Here is a 25,261-nt window from a genome sequence, read left to right as displayed (position 1 = left end):
ATATTCCTTGAGAGTCGCAATCCCTCTAACGCTGTCTGCTAGTTCACAAACGACTTTTGTTCAGGTTTGAAGTTGGTTTGTTTATTCTGCTTGAATTACTTTGCCCACCTTTACTTCTTTAATAAAGAACAAATAAATTATTGGGTGTATATGATATGATATGAAAGAGGCTAATTAATTGGAAGTATCATTTAGTTGAGTTGTCTTATTGTATAACCTCATGCATAAAGATGAATTTGTGCTTTCTATATTGAACAAAGAGAGCACAAAACAAAATAGAAGACAGGACGATTGTTTAAGTAGAGTAAATAGCTTTAAATTAGAAGCCAACCGAAATTCTTATGATACCTTTAATTTTTCTGCTATTATCAATAAAGAAGTTTTCAAACTCTTACTGTAAGTGCCCCAGAGCTTTTATTTGCTCTCCTCACTTAAAATTTGCACAAATGTTCAACTATCTTGTTGCAGTCTGCTTAACATCCATTGCTTAAATTGATAATTTCTCAATCAGGTACATAATTTGTTTCTTCAAGAAATAATATGCTTCTTATATTGGCTTTCTTTCTCTTGTAGTCCTTTTGCTTTTTAATAGGATAATCTATTTTGCAGATAACAAAAAAAAAAAAGAAAAGAAAAAGAAAAGAAAAAGAAAAGAAAAGGATCGCTTCCTTACAGTCTGCAACTGTTAATTGGTTTGATCACTTTCTGATTTATTTCTTAAAGCATATTGTAGCATAAAATAGGGAATCTTTGGAAAATTAAAATTAGCGTCCAACTTCGGAAGGTCATGGAGATGAAATAAAAGTTTTTCTCTTTGCTAAAACTGAAACAAAATTTGAAATTTTGGAAAGCTTGAGTTTAGGAGCACTGTGATACAGTTATTTAGTATACGATGATGAGTTTAAGGAAAATTTACTTTTGTTATAATAATAAGTTAAAAATAATATGTTACTAAAAGCAGCAGACTCAGTGTTTGCTATGACTCTCATCCAACAAAAGTTAAAGCAAAAATTATGCTAAATTTCTGTACAATAATGTTATGTTTGTTCCAACTTGCATCATATAAACATAAAAAGAGGGCGACCTATAAGATATCTGTTCATTCTTCACAATATGCTACAAATTTAGTTAAATGTCTTGATGAACAAATGAGAAATCTATCTTTAATTGAACTATTCCAAGGAATATAATCTAATCATGAAATAAAGTGATAGCAAAAGGCTTTCCTTACAAGAATACACTTACAACTGCAAGCTAAAAGAAGGAAAACAAGTATAATTCTTTTTGTCATGAATACTGCTTATGATAACCAAAGGAGTTCATTTTTTTTAACACAAGAACATACGCATACCACTATCCGTCAATCCAAAGAATAAACACAAAATTAGCCTAAGAATAGCATTGTCTGCCAGTACAAAGGGGTAGATAAAACAAAATTGTATTAAAATAATCATTTTTTGTCTCTTTAAAAGTAAATTGAATATTTTTTTAAAAAAAAGAATAAACAAACCCGCGACTAAACATCTATCCAAAATACACTGAGGATCACCATATGTATCTAAACGTTCTTCCTATTTTTTTTTTTTTTTTTTTTTGAAATCCCACAAAAAATAAAATAAAAAAGTTAAAGTAAACAAAAGGTCATATTGTTTCTTAAATATCGATTAGAAATCAGATAAAAATGCCTTCTTCTTTAGATTCAGGGGCTGGAAGGGAGTCACTATACATCTATATAGCTAAAAAATACTAGCACACTTCATGGGATTTAGTCCACTAAATAAAATTTTTATAAGCTCACTATAATGTTACATATAACGACTATAGCACTCTTAAATATAAAACTATTGACTTTATAAAAAGTATAAAATAAAGAAAAGTATTCAATTTAATTTTTGAAAATATAAGACGGAGCTGCATTAAAAATGCGAACAGACCATGTTACTCATTTTATGCGTTTTAGAGCGGAACATAAAGAGTTATGTTTTAAGTAACATGCTTAAAGGGCATAAAAATACATTTGTAATAAGCGGATTTAAGTAATTTTTTATTATTTCTTATTTTATTTTCTATCAAAAATAATGAAGATTATATTTGCTTACACTATAGCTTTCATAAACTAACTAGAAAAAGTTTTTTAGTAAACAAAAATGTATGAAACTTACACATTTTTCTTTTTTATTATTTCTTTTCTTATTAAACTATATTCTTTCATATCTTTCTGTGATCGTTTTAAAAGCCTTTATAGCATTACATTATGCTCCAATACCATGGTTACTTGAAAAACTAAACAAATTGGTTGAATAGGATCGGCTTACTGAAGAATTCAATATATCACATAATCAAGATACTATCTGTTCTTTTCCTCAAAGAGATTGTCTAAAAAGGATTTTTTAATCAACTTCATGCTTACTATACAACTAATCGCTTGGTTTTCCAATAAAAAAAATGTTCAATGACAATTCAAGTAAATTGCATCCGTATATATTTAAAAAAAATGTATCCAATTCTCTAAACTTACCAAAAAAAAAAAAAAAAAAAAAAAAAAAAAAAAAAAAAAAAAACCGATCGAACCAATGGTCTTATTATCATCATTACTCCTATTGATATTGTTACAACGTTATGTAAAGACTACTTTAATCAGGTATAAAGCTTTTAGCCATTCCCCTTGAATAGTAAGTTGTAACTATCAAGATGTACTCAACTCTTTACTTACAATGTTCTGCTACGTTTCAAACAAACATAAAAAGTGGTCTCATTCTATATCCTCTTTAAACTGCTCTATCTCGTAATCAAAGCCTACTTATTTCTGTGTGGTCTCTCCATTAAAGTCCATGCAGTGAAACACTTTTAGTATCTTGACCACTTTGTGGTTAATCGCAGACTTGCTTGTCCGTTACTTTATGAATATTCACAAACTATTCCATCTTTGGCGGCTTTTTCAGACTTTATGTCTGTGTTATGCTTATTGCATCGGATGCATTCAAAGCATATTTTGCTTGCTGCTGTCGAGCTAGGTAAGTGAAGGACTTTAATACCCTGAAAACGGATAGCAAAAGAAAGGACTCAAAGCTCTGTAAATGGCGCATCTAGTTTGTATGCTGGATGTTTCAAAGCTAAATGGCCGCTTTAGACAGTCTTTACATGTTAAACTTTGAAAGCTTTCAATCGTTATTTGGAAATACCAGGAAGCTTGTAAGGAAATCATTTTGTGCATGTGCCTTTTGGATGATAAAGACTAGATGTCAAGACTTGTAGCTTGCAACTCATTACCTAAGTGACACATGTTATATCTTCTTCTTTTTTAACTGCTTGGCGGATTGTTGGCACTACCAAAGATTTTATCTTTATCAAACAGTTTTGGTTGGTTCAATTTATAAGGTTTTATTTGGTAGATCTTCAGTTTTTTTTTGGAAGCTAAGCATCCACTAAACAAATTGCCTATTTTTTTTTTTCTTTCTTTTTATTCCTAGGTAAATGAGGAGATAACATATTAGTTCCTTTTAGTTAGGTTTTGCCATTTTTCTGGTACAAGTATTCGTGCGGTTCCTTAATCTTGAGCAGCTTGTTTGCGTCATAAATATACATTATATTTTATGATACACAGTGGAAGCCTAAGTTTGTACAAAAAAAAAGATTTAGTGCAAAAACAGCTAAAGTATGACAAAATCGTTTATTCTAAGTCCTTATTTTACTTTTTTACAGCCTGTTTAAGCATTCTGTTGGACTTTGAAGATTCATTCGAAAACTCTCTGATACACTTGGTCGTATGTGTTAATGGTACTATGCTCTTAAACCTTTTTGTTACGAAAGGCTACCGGTCATTGATATGCCTACTTCAGTCCTATAAAGGTCAATCTGCGCTTTAGTAATTTTTTCTGAAACTATCCGTTTTTGTAATATGTTGTAGTTATTTTGTTTTCATTGTATAGGCCGGTAGGAACACATTATAATCTATAGTCGAGTTTTCGTTTCATGACCACGCTAAAAGCTGGCAAATTATAAAAATAAGCTATGACCAAAGGATCGCTCTGGCTCGGTACTATGTGATTGGATATTTCTTATTTGTGGAGAAAAAAATAATAGTAGTATAAAACTTGTGTATCAAAAAGGCATATATTATCAATGAGTGATCATACGAGCCAGGGATATGTATATTTATCTGGGCCATATACTTCAACAACTGTACAAACATTTATCGTTGTTCGTATAGCAACTACAGGAGCTTCTTTCCTATAATACGGAAGAGATGCATTTCGAGTATGAAGAATGTGTGTCCTTAAGATACTTGAAGTGCTTTTTATTTTGCAATTCATTTTTCCACTATACTTTATTTACTTTTAGAATACAATAAAGGGATAAATGAAAAAGAAACGAAAACAGTCCATGTTTATAACAAAATAAGATGCTTTTTGATTCTGCGTCGACATATGTATTTATCAAAATTGTTGGCTTTCCATATATCTTTCTTTATTTACACAGTTGAATAATAACATGTTTAATAAACAAGCTTTTCATCCTATACACATCAAAAGAAGGTAAGCCTTTTTTTTTTCTATAATCATCAAAGTATGCTTTTTACCAAATCCTTTGCTTGAGCAAAACATTCATCGTACAGTTCCTTATAATCTTCAGCAGCCTTTGTATCCTTATTTTTACCACCCAAGACAACCATCGTGACGGAAGTAGGACGCTTGGTAGAACTAGCCTCACCTAATTGCTCCTTAGAGGGGACAAAGATATAAGGGACGTTGCTGTCTTCACAAAGGACAGGCATATGGGAGATCACATCCAAAGGAGAAATATCACCAGCAATAATCACAAGTCCCTTTTCCCCTTTACGAAGTGCTTTAGCTACTTCTTTCACACCACGACGTACATGCTTCACTTTACTGGCTGCAGAAGAAGAAAAAAAAAAGTTTAGTTTTTATCCTAAAAAAAAAAAGTAACGCTGCTGTAAACCTTTTTTGACAGTTTTGAAAAGTTTTTTTGTTAATTTATCATCAGCCAAAGGATGAGCAATAGGTGATTGAAAACGAAGGGTTTCAGTTGAACCTTCAGACTTTTTGACCTTTTTTTCTTTTTTAGATTCTTTTGGCATTTCTAAATGTTTTTTTTAAAAAAAAAGTAAAAAAAAAAGTGTTTTATTTTCTGTATTTTAAAAAAGGACAAGTGACTGTAATTAGAAATCAAAAGCCACAGGGCTTAATTAAAATTACCACAGATCGTCAATTCACGCATTTGCTGCAAGACTTGATCCACACGCCCATCACCCCCTTCTTGAGGAATTGCACCACGCATGCCTTCCAGTTGCTCATAACCCGTCTGAGCAAATTTTTGCTGAGACTTGACAAAGGCTTCAAAGATGGGATCCATGTAGGGCACACGAAGATCGATCAGCCTAGGCAAGTCACTGATCAAGATCGTATTGAGGTTTTCATAGAGTTCTCGAGCCATATTGGCCTCTTGTTCGGCTCGTGATAAGCGAGAGGGGTCTTCGGAGGGTTTATCGATGAGCTTTCGAACCTTGGAACGGGATGTGTCGTAATCCAGTGACTTCTTGTTACGGCGTTTGATGGCCTCGTTGACCTCTGGGAAATAAGCGACATATCTTGCTAATGGTTCCATGACTGTCTTTTGGTAAGCAGGATCCTATCGTGCGCGTTAGGAAAAAAAAAAGAAATGGATTGGTTCTGGCAGGTTACCAAATTGTCTTTTGATTCTCTTTCAATGTTTTCCAATGCTCTTTTGTATTCCGCAAAAACTGGATTTGAAAATGCACTGTCTCCATAAATCTTTTCAATCATGTCAAGTAAACGCATTTGTGAGGCAATGATGGCTATGGGAAATGTAAGGAGGGCTTCATCATTCATTTCACTTTACCTCTTGTGGAATCCATGTAAAGTTTTGCATGCTTGGATAATTTATCTGATTTTTTTTCAAGTCTATTTCATGGTGAACATAAAGTACTTTTCACGCTGCTATTACTCTTTACACTTTAAATCTTTCAAGTTCTTCTTCATATTCATTGTCAAATGTCTTTTCTGTCCCTCCTGTTTTTTGTTTAATCTAATAAACTCCATCAGTTTCTTTTTTTAATAAAGGAAATATATGTTACAGTGGTGCCTGCTCTATTCAAATTCTTTTTTATTCCGGAGCTATAATTATGATCAGTAAAAGTATAATACGTTTTATTGATTATTACAGAAACGCCATTTTTATGTGTACAGTGAAAGAAAGAAAAATAAATAAATAAATAAAAAAGGGGGGGAAAACAGTTTAAAAAATATACAATTCGACGTCATGAGTTAAAAATGGTAAATTTGCGCAACATTGTAATTTATGCTAAATGAAAGTAATATAAGAAAATCTTGGTTAATTATCAAAGTTGGTTTATTTCAAAAGAAAGGGTAAAATGCAATGTCCTTTTTTTTTGTTTATGGTATTTCCTTTTCTCTTTCAATGTTACATGTGAACTGAAATTTACAAAAAAGAAAAAAATCGTCCGTACTTCACTTTGCATCAGACATAAAATATCACTAAAAGTGAAATAGGTAATAGGAAAAAGATGGTAGAAAGGCGTTCAAGTAAAAGGGAGAAGGCTATGAATTCAGGCAACAAGGAGTGCAAGGGGGGGGGGAGAAAATGAATAAAGTTATATGAGGCATCGTCTCGTTACACATTCAATGTAAAAAGAGAACATGCATTGTCCAATCGAAATGATTTTTTTTTGGTTTGTTATTGTAATTGATCTCATCTTGTAGCCTTTATAATGTACATAATTAAGCAACCTGAAAAATTTCACATGCTTTCTATTGCTGTATTCTGAATTAACAATCATTGTTTTCACAAGAAGAGGGGAATACATCTGTCAGTTAGAAACTCAACTAGAAGCACTTGAATCACTCCATCTTTCTATCCTGATTTATTGCTTCTTTCAGCACGGTCTTTTCATCTGATCAACTTTTTTGAACGCTCAGGCCTTTTTTTTTCTCTAGAAACCAGAGAAATTCTCAGCTTGAACTAAAAAAAAACTTCTCTATAATCGCAACCAATAAAAAAGCAAATGTGCCAAATCTATTTAAATACAGTCTATAAAAGGTTGGAATGGTATGTTGATATTCTCTAAAAAAAAAGAGTTGGTGTACGGTGTTTATAAATCATGCATAGCCAAACGCTTAAAATAGCACATCTGCCTTACTTTGGTCAGACCCTGCCGACGAACGATGGTGTGACATACACGACAGAAAAGGTCATAAAATACGTAATGAAAGCATCGGCCAGGGGAAAAATCTGAAACTTCTTTCACCACCTAGTTCAACTGAAACACCCTTTTTAAGAAGAAGAGAATGTCTTTTTGACTGCGCGAAAGGTAAGGTACTGTAGAGGAAAATACCAATTTAGGACAGCAACCAATGTCGTTGAAGTATCTTTTTTTGTACAAAAAAAGTATTTTAAGGTAAAAAAAAAAAAAGATAGAATTGAAAGAGAGAGAGATGGAATGGCCATTTTTCAACCGACAAATATCAGTGAAAATATAAAAATAGAAAATAGAAAAAAAAAAAGAGGCATTCGGACTTTAGAAATATATTTTTAATTTAATCATTGACACTGACATTTTGTGCCTCTCTTTCCTTTTTCTTTTTCTTTCCCTATGAATCAAATCAGCCCACGTCATTATATTTGTTATTACTGTAAAGAGCAATGCACAAGAGGGGATCCATGTTTAATAAGAGCAGCGGGTAGATTATATCACAATTATTGTTTTCAGTGCGATGTAAGCCTATGGATACTATGACAAAGTGATGCTTATAAAAAAAAAATATAGTATTGTGGAGTGTCCGTGTTGAATAAATTTTATTTAATGAACATGAATAACAAACAAGTGATATTGTGTGAAGATGACTATTACAGGTGTCAATACTGTAAAAAGGTCATTTTACAAGCAGAGTTACAAGAATTTGGTGATTATAAATACCATCTGGATTGCCCTGTTTGTCCTGGGTGTGCCTTTGATGAAACAATGACGACAGACACAACAAATTATTTCGAATACCAAGGAAAACTTTATTGTCAATATCACTATTCACTGATAAAAGGTGTGAATTGTGTTGGATGTGGACAAGCCCTTCTTGATAACAATGATGAAACGTTGGAAAAATGGCATACAGAATGTTACATGATTTATAAATATTGGCAAGTGACACTCAAGCCACACAAGATGGATCATCACAGTAAGTAAAGGCTTAGTGAACGATAACATGGCTCATAAGAATATCATAGATTATAGTAACAAAGATGAGTTTATGTGTATTCAGCATGAATATGAAATCAAACGATATAAAATATGGAAAGTACTCGCTCAATTTGAAAATGATTCATCAATGATTATAAAAAGTATCATAATCACCAAACAATATTCAGCATGCCATGAACTTGTACATCAGATCAGTATTTTATTCCAAGTATTGGATTATTTATATTCTTTTAAAGGTAACCATGACTACCGTATTTTATTCGTACTCATCTCTTTGAATAGCCTTTGGATATGAAAAACAAGTACAGTTGTTAATGGATCAAGTGAACTCTTTCTTTCATATTTTATGTAAAACAAGAAATAGTTTTGAACAGGAATTTATGGTTAAAATGGCCAATCTTATTTCTCAATATTTAAGAGAATTGGTTAAACTAAGCCTCCAGTATACACTTTTACTTGTAAGTACATGTCGATTTCTTTAAAAGTAATTAACAAGGGAGGACGAAATAGGAAAAAGAAAATAAATGGGTGATGGATGGTATGCTGGATATCTATTTAAATGATAATCATACTATTTGTTTTGATTATTTAAATTATTCTATTCAATCCCTGAAGATGGCTTTAAAAGAGCAAGAAGGTAAATGCTTGTTATTAACATTAATTGGTTACACATCTAATTACCCAACCCTAATTAGTATCCAAAAGTGATAAAACCATCGTTCGACCTCCTTTTCTTTCCACAAATAAAATGTTGAATGAAAGTGTACCAAACATCCACTTGCAACAAGAAGAAAAAGTGTTGAGACGTTCTGTTTCAACTACGACCAAACAGGATACAAATATCAATCGAATCAAGAGAGCACTTACCACTCGTAAAACCAATCCACCGCCACTTCACATCTCACTTTCAGATATACAACAAGCATCACCTCCCATCTCACCTCCTTCATCTGCCATACATCAGCATGTGTGGACAATACCCAATGATTTACCCCAATTGAACCTCATACAAGATGCCATGATAAGACATACAGCTTTATTATTTATAGAGAGTTCTGTAGAAGATTTTGTGTTGGATGATTATTTACCAGACATCAAGAAATCTTCTTCTTCTTTATGGAATAAATTAAAAGCACACATTTTAACGCCAGGTGGATCGAGTAATCTGGTGGACTTGGTGATTGAAAAACGAATTGGGGTCTCTCTTTCAAATCTAAATTACACGACAAATGATAATCGAGATGAGCCATGGCTTCAACAATTTCCTCTGGTTACTTCTTGCTTTTCCAATCAAGCACAGATACCTAGCTTTATTCAAGATTGTATATCATGTGTCATTCAACAAGGTTTGTTATTCATCATAAACTACATGTTTTATTCATTCGATAATAGACATAAGGACAGAAGGCGTATTTAGAAAGAATGGAAATATTAAAACGTTAAAAGAAATGTGCGAAACATTGGACACACAAGGAGAGATGGACTGGAGAGATTTTTTTGGACAGCATTCGATCATCCAATTAACTGCTTTTATCAAGAAATTCCTAAGAGAGTTACCAGAACCATTACTCACCTTCAAGTTGCACAAATTATTTATGAAGGCCGCGAATGATATCGTACTCTTACATTATGCACTCTTGCTATTACCCAAACCCAACCGAGATACGTTTTTACTCGTCTTGGCTCTGCTTCACTGGGTGGCAAAGCATGCGGATGATAACAAGATGGATGTAGATAACTTGGCTCGAGTCATGACCCCCAACATCTTATACCCTGAAGTACAAAAAAGGCAATCACCACAGCAAGAAATAAGCGTCATTGCGTTCATGATTCGATCTTTTGAAAAACTAATTAAGGCAAGTGACTTAATTAGTTTGTGTGCATTTTTGCTGATCATCTTCATAGGTCCCGGATGATGTGGTGACTTACTTGACTGGTCCTAAATTAACTGAACATGTCTTTACTCATCATATCGACTTGACTTCTCTAAAACAGTTTAGACAACATTATAGTCAGTTACTCAAGATCAAGAAGGAAATGGTGCATCTTGATTCTACCTTGCCATCTTCTCCTCCTTCTCCTCCTTTTGTATCATAACTATTGTTTTTTTTTTTTTTCTTTCATTTGTAACATATATCTTACATCTATTTACACACACACACACACATATAGAAAAATAAAAATTCTTTTTACAAGTATTGGCTTCGTTTTAATAATTGAAATACACAAACAAGCTTTTGACTCTTCTTGTAAAAATCAATCGTGTTCAGTGGACTGTCACGGTCAACAGGATGACGCAATGGAATGCTATGTCTTCTTTGATTGATTGTCAGGAACAATTGATCCTTATTCACTTCTGTTTTCCAATGCTCAACATCCTATCATATACATAGCATTAAAAGAAGAAGTGTGTTGCTTTCTCTTTCACTCTTTACCTCATTAGGCATATCAATCAGCACAATCATCTCATCTCCTCTTTTCTGAATCGATGGTTTCAACTGCCACTCTTTTTTTTTATTGATCTCCTTGATCATCTTGCTCACAAACGATTCCGTAGGCAATCGAAGTCGGATAGGTTCGGGCATACCGCCTTTGACAGCGATCGCTGTGGGTATATCAAATTGCCGACTGAGTTTGACATCCAGTACTTGTTCTGCATATTCAATCACTAATTCAATCACCCACACTTTATAGTCAAAGTCACGTAAACATCTTGACATCGCCTGTGTGTTCATCACGGCATCCATCAAAACATGACCAGACGCTGGGTAGAAAAGTTAAAACACGTAAACCTGTTTCTTTTTTTTGCTTTTTACTGTCATCCAATCTGGGTTGACCCATGGCAAGGGGCAATCGATAATCCGTCTCTTTTTCTCCTCTCAAGGCCTTTTGGATCTCTTCTTCTGAAGTGACAGGTGGACCCGATAGATGACAATTGTAGGTGACATTGATATAAATCACGGTTCCTGTAGGATAGCGGGTTTTATTTTGGGCGTTTTGGACAATCCTTGTCTTACAGACAAAGCCAGGTTGGGGTTGTATATCGATCGCTTCAAAATCAACTTGACTTTGGGTGGATTGCATAAAGAATTGGACTAGCTTTTCGTAATCGTCCGAGTGTTGATCGATTTCACTCGCAATATAATCTTGCAGCATGCGTTGTTCTTCAAAACCAAGTTGGTTTGATGTATAAGAATCAAGCTCGGTAATGACGGCCATTGTGTTGTGTGTAGTTTAAAAAGAGAAAAGTGGGAAAAAAAAAAAAAAAAAAGACCTGCTAATTTATTTTAGAAATTGTCAAAATAATAAATACAATCCATTGACTTCAAGTGATGAAAAAAAAAAATAGCTTTGGAAATGTTCAAGTTACTCTATTTATTACTACTGTTGTCGTTTTAAAAGAGAATGACGCGTGTTTACACAAAGATTTTGTATTGTGCGTTATAGAACATTTCCTTCAAGAGTAAAAAAAAGTAAAGACGCATTGATCTTACTTGCTTGTACCAAATAAATTCAAAATTTGATTAGATACAACTTTTGTAAGGTAGGTAATGATGGATGTCATTGCTTCAGGGTGATCTCTTCTGGATAGCACAATACATTGAAAGAAAAAAAAATTATTTACATTATTTATCTGCAAGTGTTCAGAAAGCACTCAAAGTGTTTCATAAGCTTATTATGCTGAATCATGTGCTTCACCCAAAGGAGTGTGCTCGAATCTCTTTTTGTCAAACTTCCAATGACTTTATCCCATCTTCAGCATGAAGCGGCACTTGAACATTTTTGTCTTTCCCTGTCAAAATTTTTCCCTTTTTCATTTTATATTTTAAACATGAATCAAGAATTTGTAAAAAGAAAAGAACAAGTTGTTTCTTCACTTGTAGAATATGTGGACCCTGAAAGAAGAGACAAGTCACCCAAGGGATTTATTGACGCTCCCATTCTTGACCTGATGCATGTCATCAATCAACATCAAGATTATTATACAACAAGCAGCTGCTCTGGACGTGTCGCCATTTACTGTCCAAGTATGCAGGATGACAAGACCACAACCAAGGGAGGTATTTGGCTTTATGTGAGTCATGATCCTATTTCGGTCCCTTCTGAAGACCAAGAGACATGGATTGTCCAGCTATTATTTTCAGGTAGACCTGTTGTATTTGATTTTAAACGACCTGTTGACTTGCTCTCGAAACAATTAATTTATTTTAAATTTGAGCCGTTGGTAAGAGAATGATACACTGTCCTAAAGTGAAGTTTTAATGCCTATTTGTAGATTTTACATATTGAAGCTTCAAGTCAAGCCACAGCTATGCATTTATTAAATATAGCAAATGGAGTAGGATATCAAAATTCTGGTATCACACCTTCACGCAGACACATGTTAGCCATACGAAGCACGCTCAAGATAGATACGCCCATTGCCTATGTAGAGAACGACACTATCTATTGTCTTGTCGATCCTGCCTATCTCTTGCTACTACTAAACATGTCAAACGAAAAGTTTGAACAAAATATCCAAAGAATGAAAGTGTTTGAGGAAAAGATGAAGGAAGAGCTCCTAGCTTCTAAACCAGCAAAGGAAAGCAAGGAAGAAAGAAGGGAAAGAAAGAGAAAAGAAGGATTGGCTCAAAAGCAGAAAGCGACAAAACAAGATAAATTCAATATAGAACAAGATGTGGATATGAGTGATGTCTTTGCTTTCTAGTTTCCTCTTTTTCTTTGTAGACATTGTAAATAAAGATTTGAATTTTTTATATTTTGATCTCATTTGTTTTATACGTAAAGAAGAAACCTTTCCAAGGCTTCTCTCTCTTTGTTTTTATTCATTTATACAAATTTAAGCCTTGTTGGCACGAACACCCTTGGCTTCACGCTTCTTTTGAACCTTGACGGGCTTTTGAGAAGAGATGATGGCAGAAGCACGAGCGAGAGCGGCCTATACAGAGATCAGTATCCCACTTTTTTTTATTCTAGTCATAAACTTACAGCACGGAGATCAGGTCTGTACTTGTTACCACGAGCAATCAAGTTGGCAACAGACTTGGCAGTTTGACGACGAGTCTTGGCAATGATAACAGTGTTGGCAGACTTGGCAGGAGATTGTTCCTTGTTGGCCTTGCGCAAAGTGACACGGACACCACGAGCGGCAGGGATGATGGCAGCGTTCTATATTTCTATTTAATTCTCTTCCTTATGCCTCAATACTTTTATCTTTACCTTGTAGTTGGCAACACCAGAGTACTTGAAGGAGTTAAGGTTCAACAAGTTGGAAGGTTCAGAAGAGAATTGAACATTTTGACGCTTAACGAGGAAAGAGTTGTTGTTCTTGACGATAGCCCAAACTAAATCAGCACTCATTGTTCTATTCACATGTTGAATACATAAAAAGCCACAACACGCACACACTTGATTACTTACAATAGAATATTTAAAAGAGAAGGAACATTTTTTTTGAGGTGGCTGATCTCTTTTTCTTTTTTTCCCTCCCCGCAAAGCACATGGTATGATTGGCTTACTTATTTGTGTGGCTTACACTTTTTTCCGAAATTATTGAGTGAAAAGTTCGTGCAAATAGAATAGAAAACGTGGTGCAAAAGATAGAAAAGGAGTAATAACAATGAATACACAAAACAAAAGAAAAAAAAAAATATTTAGTAGAAAATAAAGGATGCATCAATAACATGAAGCAACTGAATGTCAATAAACAAAGTATCAAGTAATTTAGATTCAAGCTTACCAAAGTGTATCTAAGATAACACAATGATAGCTGCGTTGGATAGTTATAGGGTTCTAGATAAAACTCGCCATTCTTCCTTCGCTTCAGATCTTTTTCTAGTTGGGTCTCTTTTTTCAGATCCATCACGCTGAAACCTTTCTGGTATCTCACCACTTAAGCCAAAGTTGCGAACAATATGAATCCTATTGAGGCATGCTGCCAAATTCCGATTCTATAAACGTTCACGAAGCTCTTCAGTGACTGAAGCGTTTTGCACGGTCACTTTGCAATTTTGATTTGTACATCAAAGAGTCAAAACCTCCCCTTCCCCCAAATTTTGATAATGATTGATTAAAGTATTGGATGACCTAAGCAAACCTGACAAATACCTTTAGGATTATTTTGTCTTTCATATGACTGCGGATTCGGTATTCTTTTGAAGGCTGCAAGGTTACGATATTCACAAGAGGGGCAGCACTGACTTGTTCAAAACACGTCAATCAAATACACTAAAAATCCATGTTTCTTCAGCAGCCTTCTGAATCTGACGCCTCGCGAGGAGTGGGTTCTACATACGCACTTTTGAAGACCAATGTATCGGTGCTTTCTATCCTGTGTTTTTTTAAGACTGCCATCTGATTGGATTGCTCCATGAAATCAAAGCACACAAAGTTCTTGAGGTTTCAAAGAGGCAGAATTCTTCTTGCCTTTATCTAATCAAGTCTGCTTTTCTTTGGCAAATTTGTAATAAAGCGTTAATTGCTCGACGAAAATGATTACAAAATGACTTCAATATTATTGATATAAGCAGTATATGTTTTCAATCCTTCCACTAAAGATGGTTGTTGAATGTATTTAAGCTTGGAACTTCCATATGTAGTATAGTCGAAATATCGTTGAATGTATGCGAGCTGTTGCCTTGCTCACGCGGTCACGATAACAACATACTAAGGATAAACACAACTCTTTGTTTATACAAGCAGCGATACCAAAATTAGCATCATCTTGAAGTGCACAGAGAAATATGAATTTAGATAAGGATTAGACATATGTTGTAGTAGCATGGATGATGTTTACGAAATCCTTCAGTTGCTTTCAATACTGCCCATTCTATTCAATACCATCGATAGATGGTTTAACAGATAAAATACGATCATCAGAAGCAGAATACCAGTGGTGCTCATGGTGCCAGCTGGAGTGTTTGGTAAAGAATTTTCATTCATGATAAAGGCTAATATTACTAATGAAACACGAAAGATATGAGAGATCAATCATTATCTTATATCAAGCATGATGTACGTGTTTGAATATATATGTAAGTAACGCTTTCACAAATTAACAACATGCTGATATGAATGCAGGATCGATGAAAAAGAAGGAAATAGACGAAGCTTGATATAGCATTTTCTGTCATAGTATCACTTTGTTAAGTAGCATTACTTGCTCTTTGTTATGAAATATATTATAACAAAGCTCATGGCTAAACACAATAAATAGCGCTCTGACTGCTAGAAATGCTAAAGGCAGAATTGTGACTGAGTACTATAGTTTCATTGTAAATACTCTTGATACTTTGTATCAGCATGAACACTTTCACAAGAATGCTAATATCAGAAAATATTGAACAACGTGATTACGGGTGTGTTTGCCTTCCAGTTTACTCTTCTCAGCTCAACCCAATTGAACAATATTGATCAGCGTGTAAAAGCAAAATTAAAAGAGAGGTATTTTGCAGGAAGAGATGTTGTCCTATAGAGTTGGGGATGTATGCAACAAAATCCATTTGAATGACCTTCAAGGGTTCTGTAGATACTCGGCTACTAGATTTGAAGATTGTTTGACATAGTTCTCTATTTTTTTTAAGCCTGGATTAGCTTGTATTTTTAAATTGTATGAATTCTTGAAGATGCACAAATATTTTGTAAAAATACTGCACAAGAGGGAAGAGAAAGTAGGATGAATTATTATTTTTTATTGTTGTGAAAAGTAGCATAAATATCATTAAAAGCTGAATTAATGCAGGCTTTGATTTCTTTATAACTCACTATGATAGATGTTTGGTCATCTCTAGAAGTCAATAAAATCTTTTCATCTACACCCGCATCCAGCTACATATCCGAATGAGTAACACACAGCACAATAGAAAAATTTTACCTTATTTAAACAAGAAATGACATGTCCCATATCTACTACTGGAATACCCACTTCATTGACTTGATGAAAAAGAAACTCTCTAAATAACTTTATAATATATCTATCTCCTGTCTCTGACCATCTTGGATCCTCACTAAATCTACATGAAAGTTATAAGAACTGGTCGTACCTCACTATCTCTTCCTTACTCGGGTCGTTCATTGATAAATCCTAATTTTGAAAGTAATCGTACAAGTCTACTATTTTCTAATTCAAATCCAAGATTTGATTCTAATGTATCCGCATAACTTATGATGGGAGATTAGTTAATTATAGAATGTACGGTGGCATATACTTTACTATTGTGTACTGTTTGCATCATGCAATATTCGGGGACCAATCATACGTATCACTTCATCTATTGATTTCACAGGAGAAGGCTTACTTAATAGATAAAGTATGGTATTCTTCAAATCGGATGAATAAAAGCGCGTAATGTATTCGAATGATTGTGACAGGTTAAGAATGGATTGAAGTGAATTACAGGCTAACGAAATCAACAACTTGCCAAAGTTCAATAAATCTTCTTGCTAGTAAAAATGTTATTTTGTCTACATTAAAATTGTAGGATGATGCTCTTACCTGATGGAAGGCCACTTTTTGTGAAGCTACTTCATATTGCAATACGTCCAGTACGCCACAGCAACTGATTCGAAGTCTATTTTTACTTGTCATTAATATTTTAGTTGGATCCATTGTTCTAGCCGAAAGACCAGCTGCATGAATGGTCTTCAGCGCGGAGGCCATTTGAGTCATAAAACTCCACAAGGTTGTTTCTGGCACAGGGAGTGCATTTCCTCTGGTAGCTTGAAGCCTAGCGTGAAGTAAAGCTTGAGCTTGTGGTGTAAAATAGGCTTCAAACAGATTGATTGAATTTGGATGATAGTCATAAATAAAAACAAGCGCTATACATATATCAATGATTGTAATCCAATGGTATACATAGGAGCTTACATGAATCACCAAACGCTCTTGTAGTAAATGATTCCTTAATAGATACTATATTTGCGTGCTTTATTTTTTTCCATTTTTTTACCATTGTCATCGTATGTTCATTCACTAATCGAAAACCTACCACACATGTTCATTTTTCCTTCTTTCTTCACGACTCTTCTTTTCATGCTGCTTACCTTCAATTCTAATCATAATGTATTGCTGCCCATTGGCCCGACTGATGGCTTTATAAATCCACGAGGGATGTCCAAAGAATTTACCTGGGTTTTCCTCTAATAAACACAATGAATGATATACATGTACTTCCTCTGGTAATTCCTTTTCTATCATCTTATTAGAATTATCGCCATTCAATCTATCGTTTTTGATCCAACCTGTTTTAGTTTGTAAGGCAATTTCTTGTCGTTTGATCAATTGCTCATTTAAATTATCTGGAATAAAGAAAGATTGGGCTAGTCTCTGATGTGGTAAAAGATTTGCTACATGTGGTAAGATAGCAGGACCTCGATGATACTCAGTCTAAGATATGGTCATTAAACATTCAATTTTTTATCATTCTTCTTTGTATGCTTTTTTTTTTTTTTTACCGGTGATGGATGAAATGAAGGTGTATAAAAGTAGGGATCTACATTGCTGTTCATGGCTGAATTATTATATCCTTGTTGTGTAAAGTTGGGTACCTTTTATCAACAGCATTAATAACACATGTACATATATTAGATACTATTTACGTGTGGGTTCAAGTTGAATGGATGGAATTGATTACCGCTAGTACTATTACTGTTACTGCTGGGTGGAGCAGAATATCGATAGCTTGGATCTCTTGATCTAAATGATACGTAAGATTATATCTATAAATACATTTCAAGAAAATCGACTTTACGTAGAAGTATTATCTAAAATACTATTAATACCACTGCTCTCACTGCGATTGTACATGGTTACATACCTTGTGTCGTTGCTGTTGAACTTGGTACAAAAACAGGTGCATGTATATTATCCGCTAAAGGAGTATGTCGACTATACAAAAAAAAGTTTTGTTATCTCCACTCTTTCATTCCTGGTTTTTTTTTGTTTTACTTTTCTGGACTAAGTGGATTTTGTTGTTGAGGTAAAACAATCGATTTACTCTATTAAAAAAAAATGCCAATGAAGTCAGTTCAATTAAGAAGACGAATAAAAGCCATTGTAATTCTTTACTGTGTCATGATTAAATTCGCAACCCTTATTTTCAAATTTACAATAACCATGTATAATAATATTTCTACATAATCGTTTTCCACTATTACTACTACTTGCTAATGATACAGTAAGTTTTATTATTTTTATTTGTAAGGGAAAAAGAAAACAAAACCTTTCGATATTGGTTTATATTCTTTTATAGAATTGCTATTTTCAGAAGAAGGAGCAACAATTGGAATGACAGAAGTAGTCTGTGGTGGAGGAATGAACTGATACTGACTCATTTTTTATTCCAAAAAAAAAAAAGAAAGGAAAAAAAGAAAAAAAAATAGATAAAAATCACAGCCAATAAATTTTAAGCAGAAAAAAAAATAAAATACAAAAAACCTGGATTCTTATGTATTTTTCTCCTTGATTTACAATAAAGGATGTAGCTTTATTTGTTAAATAATCAAATTAGCGTTTTTCTTTATTTTTTGATGGGAAATAGTTGAAACCAAAAAAAAAAAAAAAAAAAAAAAAAAAAAACAATTGGTGAATTCTGATGTTTTATGAGAAAGAATTAATCAGCTGGCATTAAATTGCGTTGTCTTTCTTTTTTGACAATTTCCTGCAGGTTACTTCACAGCAACAAACTATTTTCGTTCCTGAAAGGAAGCAACTATAATCACCCTATAAGTTAAAGAGATGACATAGAAAGTCAATACAACAAGAAGAAAATTCTGAAATATTCTCTTTTTTTACCTTTCAAAAAAAAAAAATAACTCTTTATTATTACGCATAAACTTATAAAAACACGTTGGAACAAATTGGTTGATCTCACTCAATTACGTTTAAAAAGTGAAAACTGCACTCAAAAAGTTAATACATAATTACATGAAAACATATTGTAGTACTGATATATATAAAAAAAGAAAAAGAAAAGAAAAAAAAACTGCAATTCATAATAAAACTAACGCGTATGGTTAAATCATACTATTAACACCAATTTAAAAGCTAGATACAAGGCAAACATAACGCGCAAAGCTTCTAATTCTTAAAGGGTCATTGAAAAAGGATGCTTTTTGTACTGGAAAAGAAATTACGGACTGGCTACAGCGCCGGAATAAAACAAGTCACACACTATAGGCCCCCTTCCGGTTAAGTGAACCCGTTCAGCCAGGGATCTTTTATATCCTCCTCTATTAACGGAAAGGTAAAAAAGAAGCACACATAACACCATCCATCCATCCATCCTAACCGTTTCATACAGTTTTTACTATGCAAATCTTTGTAAAGACTTTGACTGGAAAGACCATTACTTTGGAGGTCGAAAGGTAATGATTTGGAGAGAATGGATTGATGAGAGCGATATTAATCAACCTTCGTATTTAGTTCCGACACCATTGACAATGTCAAGCAAAAGATTCAAGACAAGGAAGGTAAAGCACAAAAACACACATGATTGAAGAAGAATCGTGGTAATTGACTTTTCGTAGGTATCCCCCCTGACCAACAACGTCTTATCTTTGCCGGTAAGCAATTGGAAGATGGTCGCACTTTGAGCGACTACAACATTCAAAAGGAATCCACTCTTCACTTGGTTCTCCGTCTTCGTGGTGGTATCATTGAACCCTCTCTTAAGGCTTTGGCCTCCAAGTACAACTGTGAAAAGATGATTTGCCGCAAGTGTTACGCTCGTCTTCCTCCTCGTGCCACTAACTGTCGTAAGAGAAAGTGTGGCCACACCAACCAACTCCGTCCCAAGAAGAAGCTCAAATAAACTATTCGCTGCTTATTTGGTTATTGTGAAATTCATAATAAACATAAGACTTTCCTCTCCAAAAATACATAACTATAACAATGAAAAAAAAAATTTATTCGTGGAAAACGAAAAAAAAATGTGTATGATAGTGTGAATAGAAAGATTCTTTTCTTGATTTGCATATTTGCTTTATTTTTACAAGTCATCATCTTCTTCAGGAAGAGGTTGAGCAGCAGCTTCTGCCATTTCATTGTTGTATTGTGCCATCAAGTTTTCGTCAACTTGAACTTCAGGAGGAGCCAAAGCAGGAGCAGCAACAAAGTCCAATTGAGGGTTACCAACCAACTTACGGGCTAACCACAAGAAGGGCTTTTCAAAGTTATAGTTGGATTTAGCAGAGATATCGTAGTATTGCAAGTTCTTCTTTCTGTGGAAAGTGATGGTCTTGGCCTTGACTTTACGTTCCTAAAATGTAGATTAATATTTTGCTTTATTTATCGATATGACGTAATCATCATCCTACCTTAATATCAACCTTGTTACCGCAAAGAACAATAGGAATGTTTTCACAAACACGAACTAAATCACGGTGCCAGTTGGGAACGTTCTTGTAAGTAATTCTAGAAGTGACATCAAACATGATAATAGCACATTGACCACCAATGCTATAAGAAGATTAATATTAAATTTTGTAAATATTTATTCACTTCTACTCACTAGTAACCATCACGAAGACCACCAAACTTTTCTTGACCGGCAGTATCCCAAGTGTTGAAAATAATTTGACCAAAGTTAGTATGGAATTGAAGAGGATGAACTTCAACACCAAGGGTGGCTAATTACAAGTGATTTAATGTCAATTCATTTAAGCAATTTCTTTCTCTTTCTCTTTACCAACATATCTCTTTTCGAATTCACCAGTTAAGTGACGCTTAACAAAAGTGGTTTTACCGGTACCACCATCACCAACTAAACAAAGATGAAAGTGTTAATTGCTTTCATCAACACATGCACTCATTTAATCATTTACCAAGAACAAGCTTGAATACTGGAGTGGTTGCATTTTGTTCAGCCATCTATTCAAGGTGTTATCGAATCCATCCATCCGCGTTGATGACATCTGTTTACCTTTTATTCACAAAAGAAAAATGAAAGGATGTAAAGAAAAAGAGAGAAGAGGAAAAAAAGGGAGAAAAAATAGATGGTTTTCTAACATTTTCCACCCCTCTTCTTCTGGCCCGGCACAGACTAAGCTGAGAATAAATCATAACAATGCACCAAATTTGGGATTCTTTTTAAACAACGTAATCTATCATTTGACTGCCATTCATTTAATTTGTCATTAAAGGAATATGTTTAAACAGGATATTTTATTTATCGGCTTAAATGAGCCCGCGGCGTTTCAGGGTATCATAACCGCCCAAGCCAGATCAAATAAGATGTAAAAGAAGCTAAAAAATCTCTTATGGGAGTAAGGGCAAAAAAGGAACAATAATGTGAATATGTAATGAGAAGAAGACGTGTGTCATAGACATCAGTGTGAGGTCGACTGATGAAGTTGGCAGATCTGTTTATGCGCAGTAGGTAGTTAGGTTCATAAAGGCTGGTATAAGCAGCTGGATGAACAAGTTGGGTATTTATCCAAGGAGTCTATACATGGTTAAGAGTATGTCCTGTGCAGTACTTGTATGATGGGGACAAGGTCATACGACGCTAAGCCTTCGAGGTCAATAAGGCCAGGCTGGACAGAGAAGTTGACAACAGCATTGTAAATGGGAGTCCTGAATCGCCGGAGGGCGACACAGATTCTATGGAGGAATGATTTGCGAACATCCTATACTTTGCGGTCAATGGGTTCGTTAGCGAGAGTAGGGTCGCAAATGATTAAGAGGTCTAAAGGATCGAAATCGTCACAGATTGTGATGTTGAATCTACTCAATTGTGAACGGAGCTCAGTTTCATAACCAATATGAAGAAGGAAGCTAATCCAATTTCTATCTGAATAATGGGTATCCAGAATTCGACAAGTGTCAATGTGTCATCTGCGGAGGTTGGAGCGCAATGGTTGTAGAGGGAGGCGGTTTCGAACGAGTACATGGATGCGTTTAAAGCTTGTTGATTCAGCAAGTAAAGAGAATTGCCTGGCAATAATAACAAGGCTAAATTGGGAATTATCGCATTTTGCCTTAGCAATCTTAGGAAGAGGAGTGGAGGCGTTGTTAGGCGATGTGGGTGCTTAGATAGGGTGGGAGTGCTACGAAGGAAGGAGGAAACGGTTGGCGATGTGGTGCATCCAGATGGAGAAGGTGGAGTGTCTGTGATTGTCGGCTTCTGGGAAAGTTGCTTCCATAAGAAAGCATTCTCTTGTCGTAACTTGCGTATCTCAGCATGGGCAGCAGCTAAGTCTGCCTGCAGTTTCTCGAGTTGCTTGCTGTTGTGGTGCATAACGAGGACTTCCAAATAAGGCAGAAATCTATAGAAAGTGATGGAAAGCTTCATGGACTATACAATGACACCAAGTTAATTTTCGGACAATTTATTGAAGATAGTTTAAACCTCATAACCAAATACAGTTGTCAACTGCATCTTAAATAAAAGACTATGTTTAAACAAATGAAGTCGTCTTTTTCTCATCCATCAACTCATTTAAAAAGCATGTTAGCTGGAATCTCCATAGACTGCATACGACCTTTAATTATATATGAAGATGAAACAAAAGAAAGTAAAGCATAGGAGGTCTTTTTTTTAAAACACATCACACGATTAGAGAGATTGCAGATCTTGTAGACTTGAACTAGTCTACTATGCAAAATATAAAAGCCAAGATTAATAACTATGGCAGCCCTTTGCCTCACAAACAAATTGGGTGACCATTGAAAATAAATGAAAGAACTGAAAGACAATTGAAGAGGATAATTAGAGAGGATCCTTTTGCCTTTTATAAGGGAATAAATGTGAAGCTAGCAAAGCTAGATGTTTTTGTTTGTATAAAAACTTTTCGATCATATGTCAATTGACTTGACTTCGAATCGCATAGAGCAGCCCACAAGCCTAGATTGACTGCAAGACACCGCAAAAGTAGGCTTCGCTGGGCAAAGGAACACATCAATTGGACCAAAGACCAATAGAGAAACGTTGTTTGGTCTAATGAATCGCGCTTTTATATGGAAGGCAGTAAACTCGGTAAAAGAGTACTCAGGAAGGAGAGTGTTATGACAAAAGAAATGTAGTATTTACAGTCAAGTAGGGTGACATTGCTATCGTTTGAGGATGCTTTTGGAGACCTTTAGAAATTATTGAAACCGGTTCTGTAGACCAAGAAACGTACATCAGTATTTTGGGCAACAGGTTCTACCCTTGGTTTACAAATGTCATGGTGCATCAGGGGAGAGATTTTATCTTTCAAGAGGACGGAGCTTCCTGTTATACATATAGTTATGCTCGATGGTGGAAGGAAACCCACCAAACTAGAGGTTTTGAGTACTGGTCTGCTCAAAGCCCTAATTTGAGCCCCATAAAGCATGTTTGGAATATTCTTGGAGGTTACCTTGTCAAAACCTTCAAGATTTTGAAGATTTGTATGTTTTTAGCTCTCCCATCCGCCGTATATCAAATTCCGACGGAGATGAATAGATTGTTTCTTTACTTACATGCTTTATAGCCGGCTTATGGAAAGGGCATATCATTGGTAGCCTCATCGTCATGAAATTCTTCCTTTTCAATGAAATTCAATAATTTTCATTGACATTATGTAATATAGATTACCTCAATTTTTGCACTACTTCATAAAAAACTGAATGATGATGGAAGCCTTTGAATACACTAAATTTGTTTTGATTGACTAGCAAAAGATTTGAATACACTGAGAAACTCCTGATTGACTGGTCAAAAGTCTTGCATTTAAACGCAAATCACTGTACTTTGAAGCATAAACATGTTGTAAAAAATAGACAATCTCTTTTAAAGTTATTTCCATGTTAAAATACCTGTTCACTGTAAGTTGCCTTATTTAAAAATGATTCATGTTTTCAGCTGCTTCTGTTTTATCCTACACTTACATGTATAATGGTTCCTTATTTTTGCATCACCGATTACGTAATTACAAGCGAGATATAATATGATACAGATGCTACTAACAACAAGGCTATACTTTGAAGGCTAATATTGAAAGAAGTACTTACAGACGGAGATGCTGTTCATTGCATTTAGTATCCGTGTACTGGATTACTCTACTAGAAAGCACTTGATGTCAACGGCTTAAGAGAAACAAGGAGAGGAAAAGAAAATACAAAAGGTAACCACTGGGAAGAATTAAGTTAAAGCTTCCCTTCACAATGATATCTTTATATGAATATGCTCAAACTGCTTTGGGTGTCGTCCACGCAGCTTCAAAAACCAACAATGGCATCAAAGTCAAGGCTGTGTCAGTGAAAAATAGTTTTCAAATGGCTATACGCAATGTCAAAATCATTTATTTATTTGAACAAGATAATTCATTGTGTTAATTATTTTATTTAGTATCCTCTTTTTTCTAAACAAGTTCTTCCCTTCTAGAGATTTGAAAATACTAGATATGAAACGAAATGGAGGTCAAAAGTGACACTATTTGGATGAGATTGATCCCAAGGAAGGCTTTCTCTTTACAGGCAGTGGTTTTCTTTGTACCTTGCACGAATTCAAAGGATAGTATCGAATGTTTCGCGTTTGGGGACAGGGATTTGACAATAGTGCGGTGATAAACTGCGATTTTGTGAAGTTCATCTAAAAGCCCATAAATGACATTATCTCATTCTTAGTTTTGGGGATGTTAAGTGACAAGTTCCACAAACGTATATATACTTGAACAGGGGTGAGCCATTGCGTAAAAGGTAGCTGATAGTCCAGAAACTTGGAAACTGTTGTGCTCCAAAGATAATCATTGTATAGCAATCAAGCATTATTAACGATTGATAGTGTGAGTATATGGAAATGTAGACTTATTAATATGTATGTACATCTACAAAAATAGACTGGTGAATGAGGAGCAAGTGCTTATATTAAATTATGTAAAGATCTGCATAGTAGAATATAGCATTTAGCCATCTGCATAAGGCTGTGGGCATTTCGCCATCCGCATAGTACATATATTAATATCTACACTGTGAAAAGTATATAAACTCTGGACATATATTATTAAATAAAATCATATATATAATTTTGGGTCCTATTGAAATCT

At 34.5% G+C, this 25,261-nt stretch overlaps 9 protein-coding genes across 9 annotated transcripts; 4 read left to right on the top strand and 5 right to left on the bottom strand.

Annotated features, from left to right (window-relative positions):
- Positions 1-4,495: 4,495 nt before the first annotated feature.
- Positions 4,496-5,896, bottom strand: RO3G_16633 (uncharacterized protein; the record flags this gene model as incomplete). The annotated part of the gene is made up of 6 exons (XM_067671217.1): positions 4,496-4,516; positions 4,580-4,893; positions 4,960-5,100; positions 5,217-5,649; positions 5,703-5,836; positions 5,881-5,896. The coding sequence occupies 6 exons, from the start codon at positions 5,894-5,896 to the stop codon at positions 4,496-4,498; spliced, it is 1,059 nt and encodes a 352-aa protein (XP_067527318.1).
- Positions 5,897-9,002: 3,106 nt separating this feature from the next.
- On the top strand, positions 9,003-10,351 carry RO3G_16632 (uncharacterized protein; the record flags this gene model as incomplete). The annotated part of the gene is made up of 3 exons (XM_067671216.1): positions 9,003-9,600; positions 9,647-10,032; positions 10,160-10,351. 3 exons carry the CDS (start codon positions 9,003-9,005, stop codon positions 10,349-10,351), a joined length of 1,176 nt encoding a protein of 391 aa, XP_067527317.1.
- Positions 10,352-10,954: 603 nt separating this feature from the next.
- Positions 10,955-11,473, bottom strand: RO3G_16631 (uncharacterized protein; the record flags this gene model as incomplete). The annotated part of the gene is made up of 1 exon (XM_067671215.1): positions 10,955-11,473. One exon carries the CDS (start codon positions 11,471-11,473, stop codon positions 10,955-10,957), a length of 519 nt encoding a protein of 172 aa, XP_067527316.1.
- Positions 11,474-12,086: 613 nt separating this feature from the next.
- Positions 12,087-12,597, top strand: RO3G_16630 (uncharacterized protein; the record flags this gene model as incomplete). Its single annotated transcript, XM_067671214.1, has 2 exons — positions 12,087-12,479; positions 12,586-12,597. The coding sequence occupies 2 exons, from the start codon at positions 12,087-12,089 to the stop codon at positions 12,595-12,597; spliced, it is 405 nt and encodes a 134-aa protein (XP_067527315.1).
- Positions 12,598-13,094: 497 nt separating this feature from the next.
- RO3G_16629 (ribosomal protein L28e) lies at positions 13,095-13,615 on the bottom strand (the record flags this gene model as incomplete). The annotated part of the gene is made up of 3 exons (XM_067671213.1): positions 13,095-13,193; positions 13,244-13,423; positions 13,475-13,615. The coding sequence occupies 3 exons, from the start codon at positions 13,613-13,615 to the stop codon at positions 13,095-13,097; spliced, it is 420 nt and encodes a 139-aa protein (XP_067527314.1).
- A 2,399-nt stretch (positions 13,616-16,014) lies between these two features.
- On the bottom strand, positions 16,015-18,370 carry RO3G_16628 (uncharacterized protein; the record flags this gene model as incomplete). The annotated part of the gene is made up of 14 exons (XM_067671212.1): positions 16,015-16,017; positions 16,128-16,266; positions 16,316-16,337; positions 16,552-16,696; positions 16,749-17,071; positions 17,121-17,154; positions 17,203-17,237; positions 17,297-17,639; positions 17,708-17,800; positions 17,852-17,948; positions 18,004-18,016; positions 18,070-18,140; positions 18,201-18,250; positions 18,362-18,370. 14 exons carry the CDS (start codon positions 18,368-18,370, stop codon positions 16,015-16,017), a joined length of 1,377 nt encoding a protein of 458 aa, XP_067527313.1.
- Positions 18,371-19,562: 1,192 nt separating this feature from the next.
- Positions 19,563-20,064, top strand: RO3G_16627 (ubiquitin-60S ribosomal protein L40; the record flags this gene model as incomplete). The annotated part of the gene is made up of 3 exons (XM_067671211.1): positions 19,563-19,618; positions 19,677-19,723; positions 19,781-20,064. The coding sequence occupies 3 exons, from the start codon at positions 19,563-19,565 to the stop codon at positions 20,062-20,064; spliced, it is 387 nt and encodes a 128-aa protein (XP_067527312.1).
- Positions 20,065-20,241: 177 nt separating this feature from the next.
- On the bottom strand, positions 20,242-21,122 carry RO3G_16626 (GTP-binding nuclear protein GSP1/Ran; the record flags this gene model as incomplete). The annotated part of the gene is made up of 5 exons (XM_067671210.1): positions 20,242-20,511; positions 20,570-20,711; positions 20,764-20,881; positions 20,941-21,015; positions 21,077-21,122. The coding sequence occupies 5 exons, from the start codon at positions 21,120-21,122 to the stop codon at positions 20,242-20,244; spliced, it is 651 nt and encodes a 216-aa protein (XP_067527311.1).
- Positions 21,123-23,210: 2,088 nt separating this feature from the next.
- RO3G_16625 (uncharacterized protein) lies at positions 23,211-23,781 on the top strand (the record flags this gene model as incomplete). Its single annotated transcript, XM_067671209.1, has 3 exons — positions 23,211-23,229; positions 23,361-23,624; positions 23,708-23,781. 3 exons carry the CDS (start codon positions 23,211-23,213, stop codon positions 23,779-23,781), a joined length of 357 nt encoding a protein of 118 aa, XP_067527310.1.
- Positions 23,782-25,261: the final 1,480 nt, after the last annotated feature.

Source organism: Rhizopus delemar, genomic scaffold, assembly GCF_000149305.1.
Source record: "Rhizopus delemar RA 99-880 supercont3.21 genomic scaffold, whole genome shotgun sequence".
NCBI lineage: Eukaryota > Fungi > Mucoromycota > Mucoromycetes > Mucorales > Rhizopodaceae > Rhizopus > Rhizopus delemar.
This window is presented reverse-complemented; position numbering and strand designations above follow the sequence as displayed.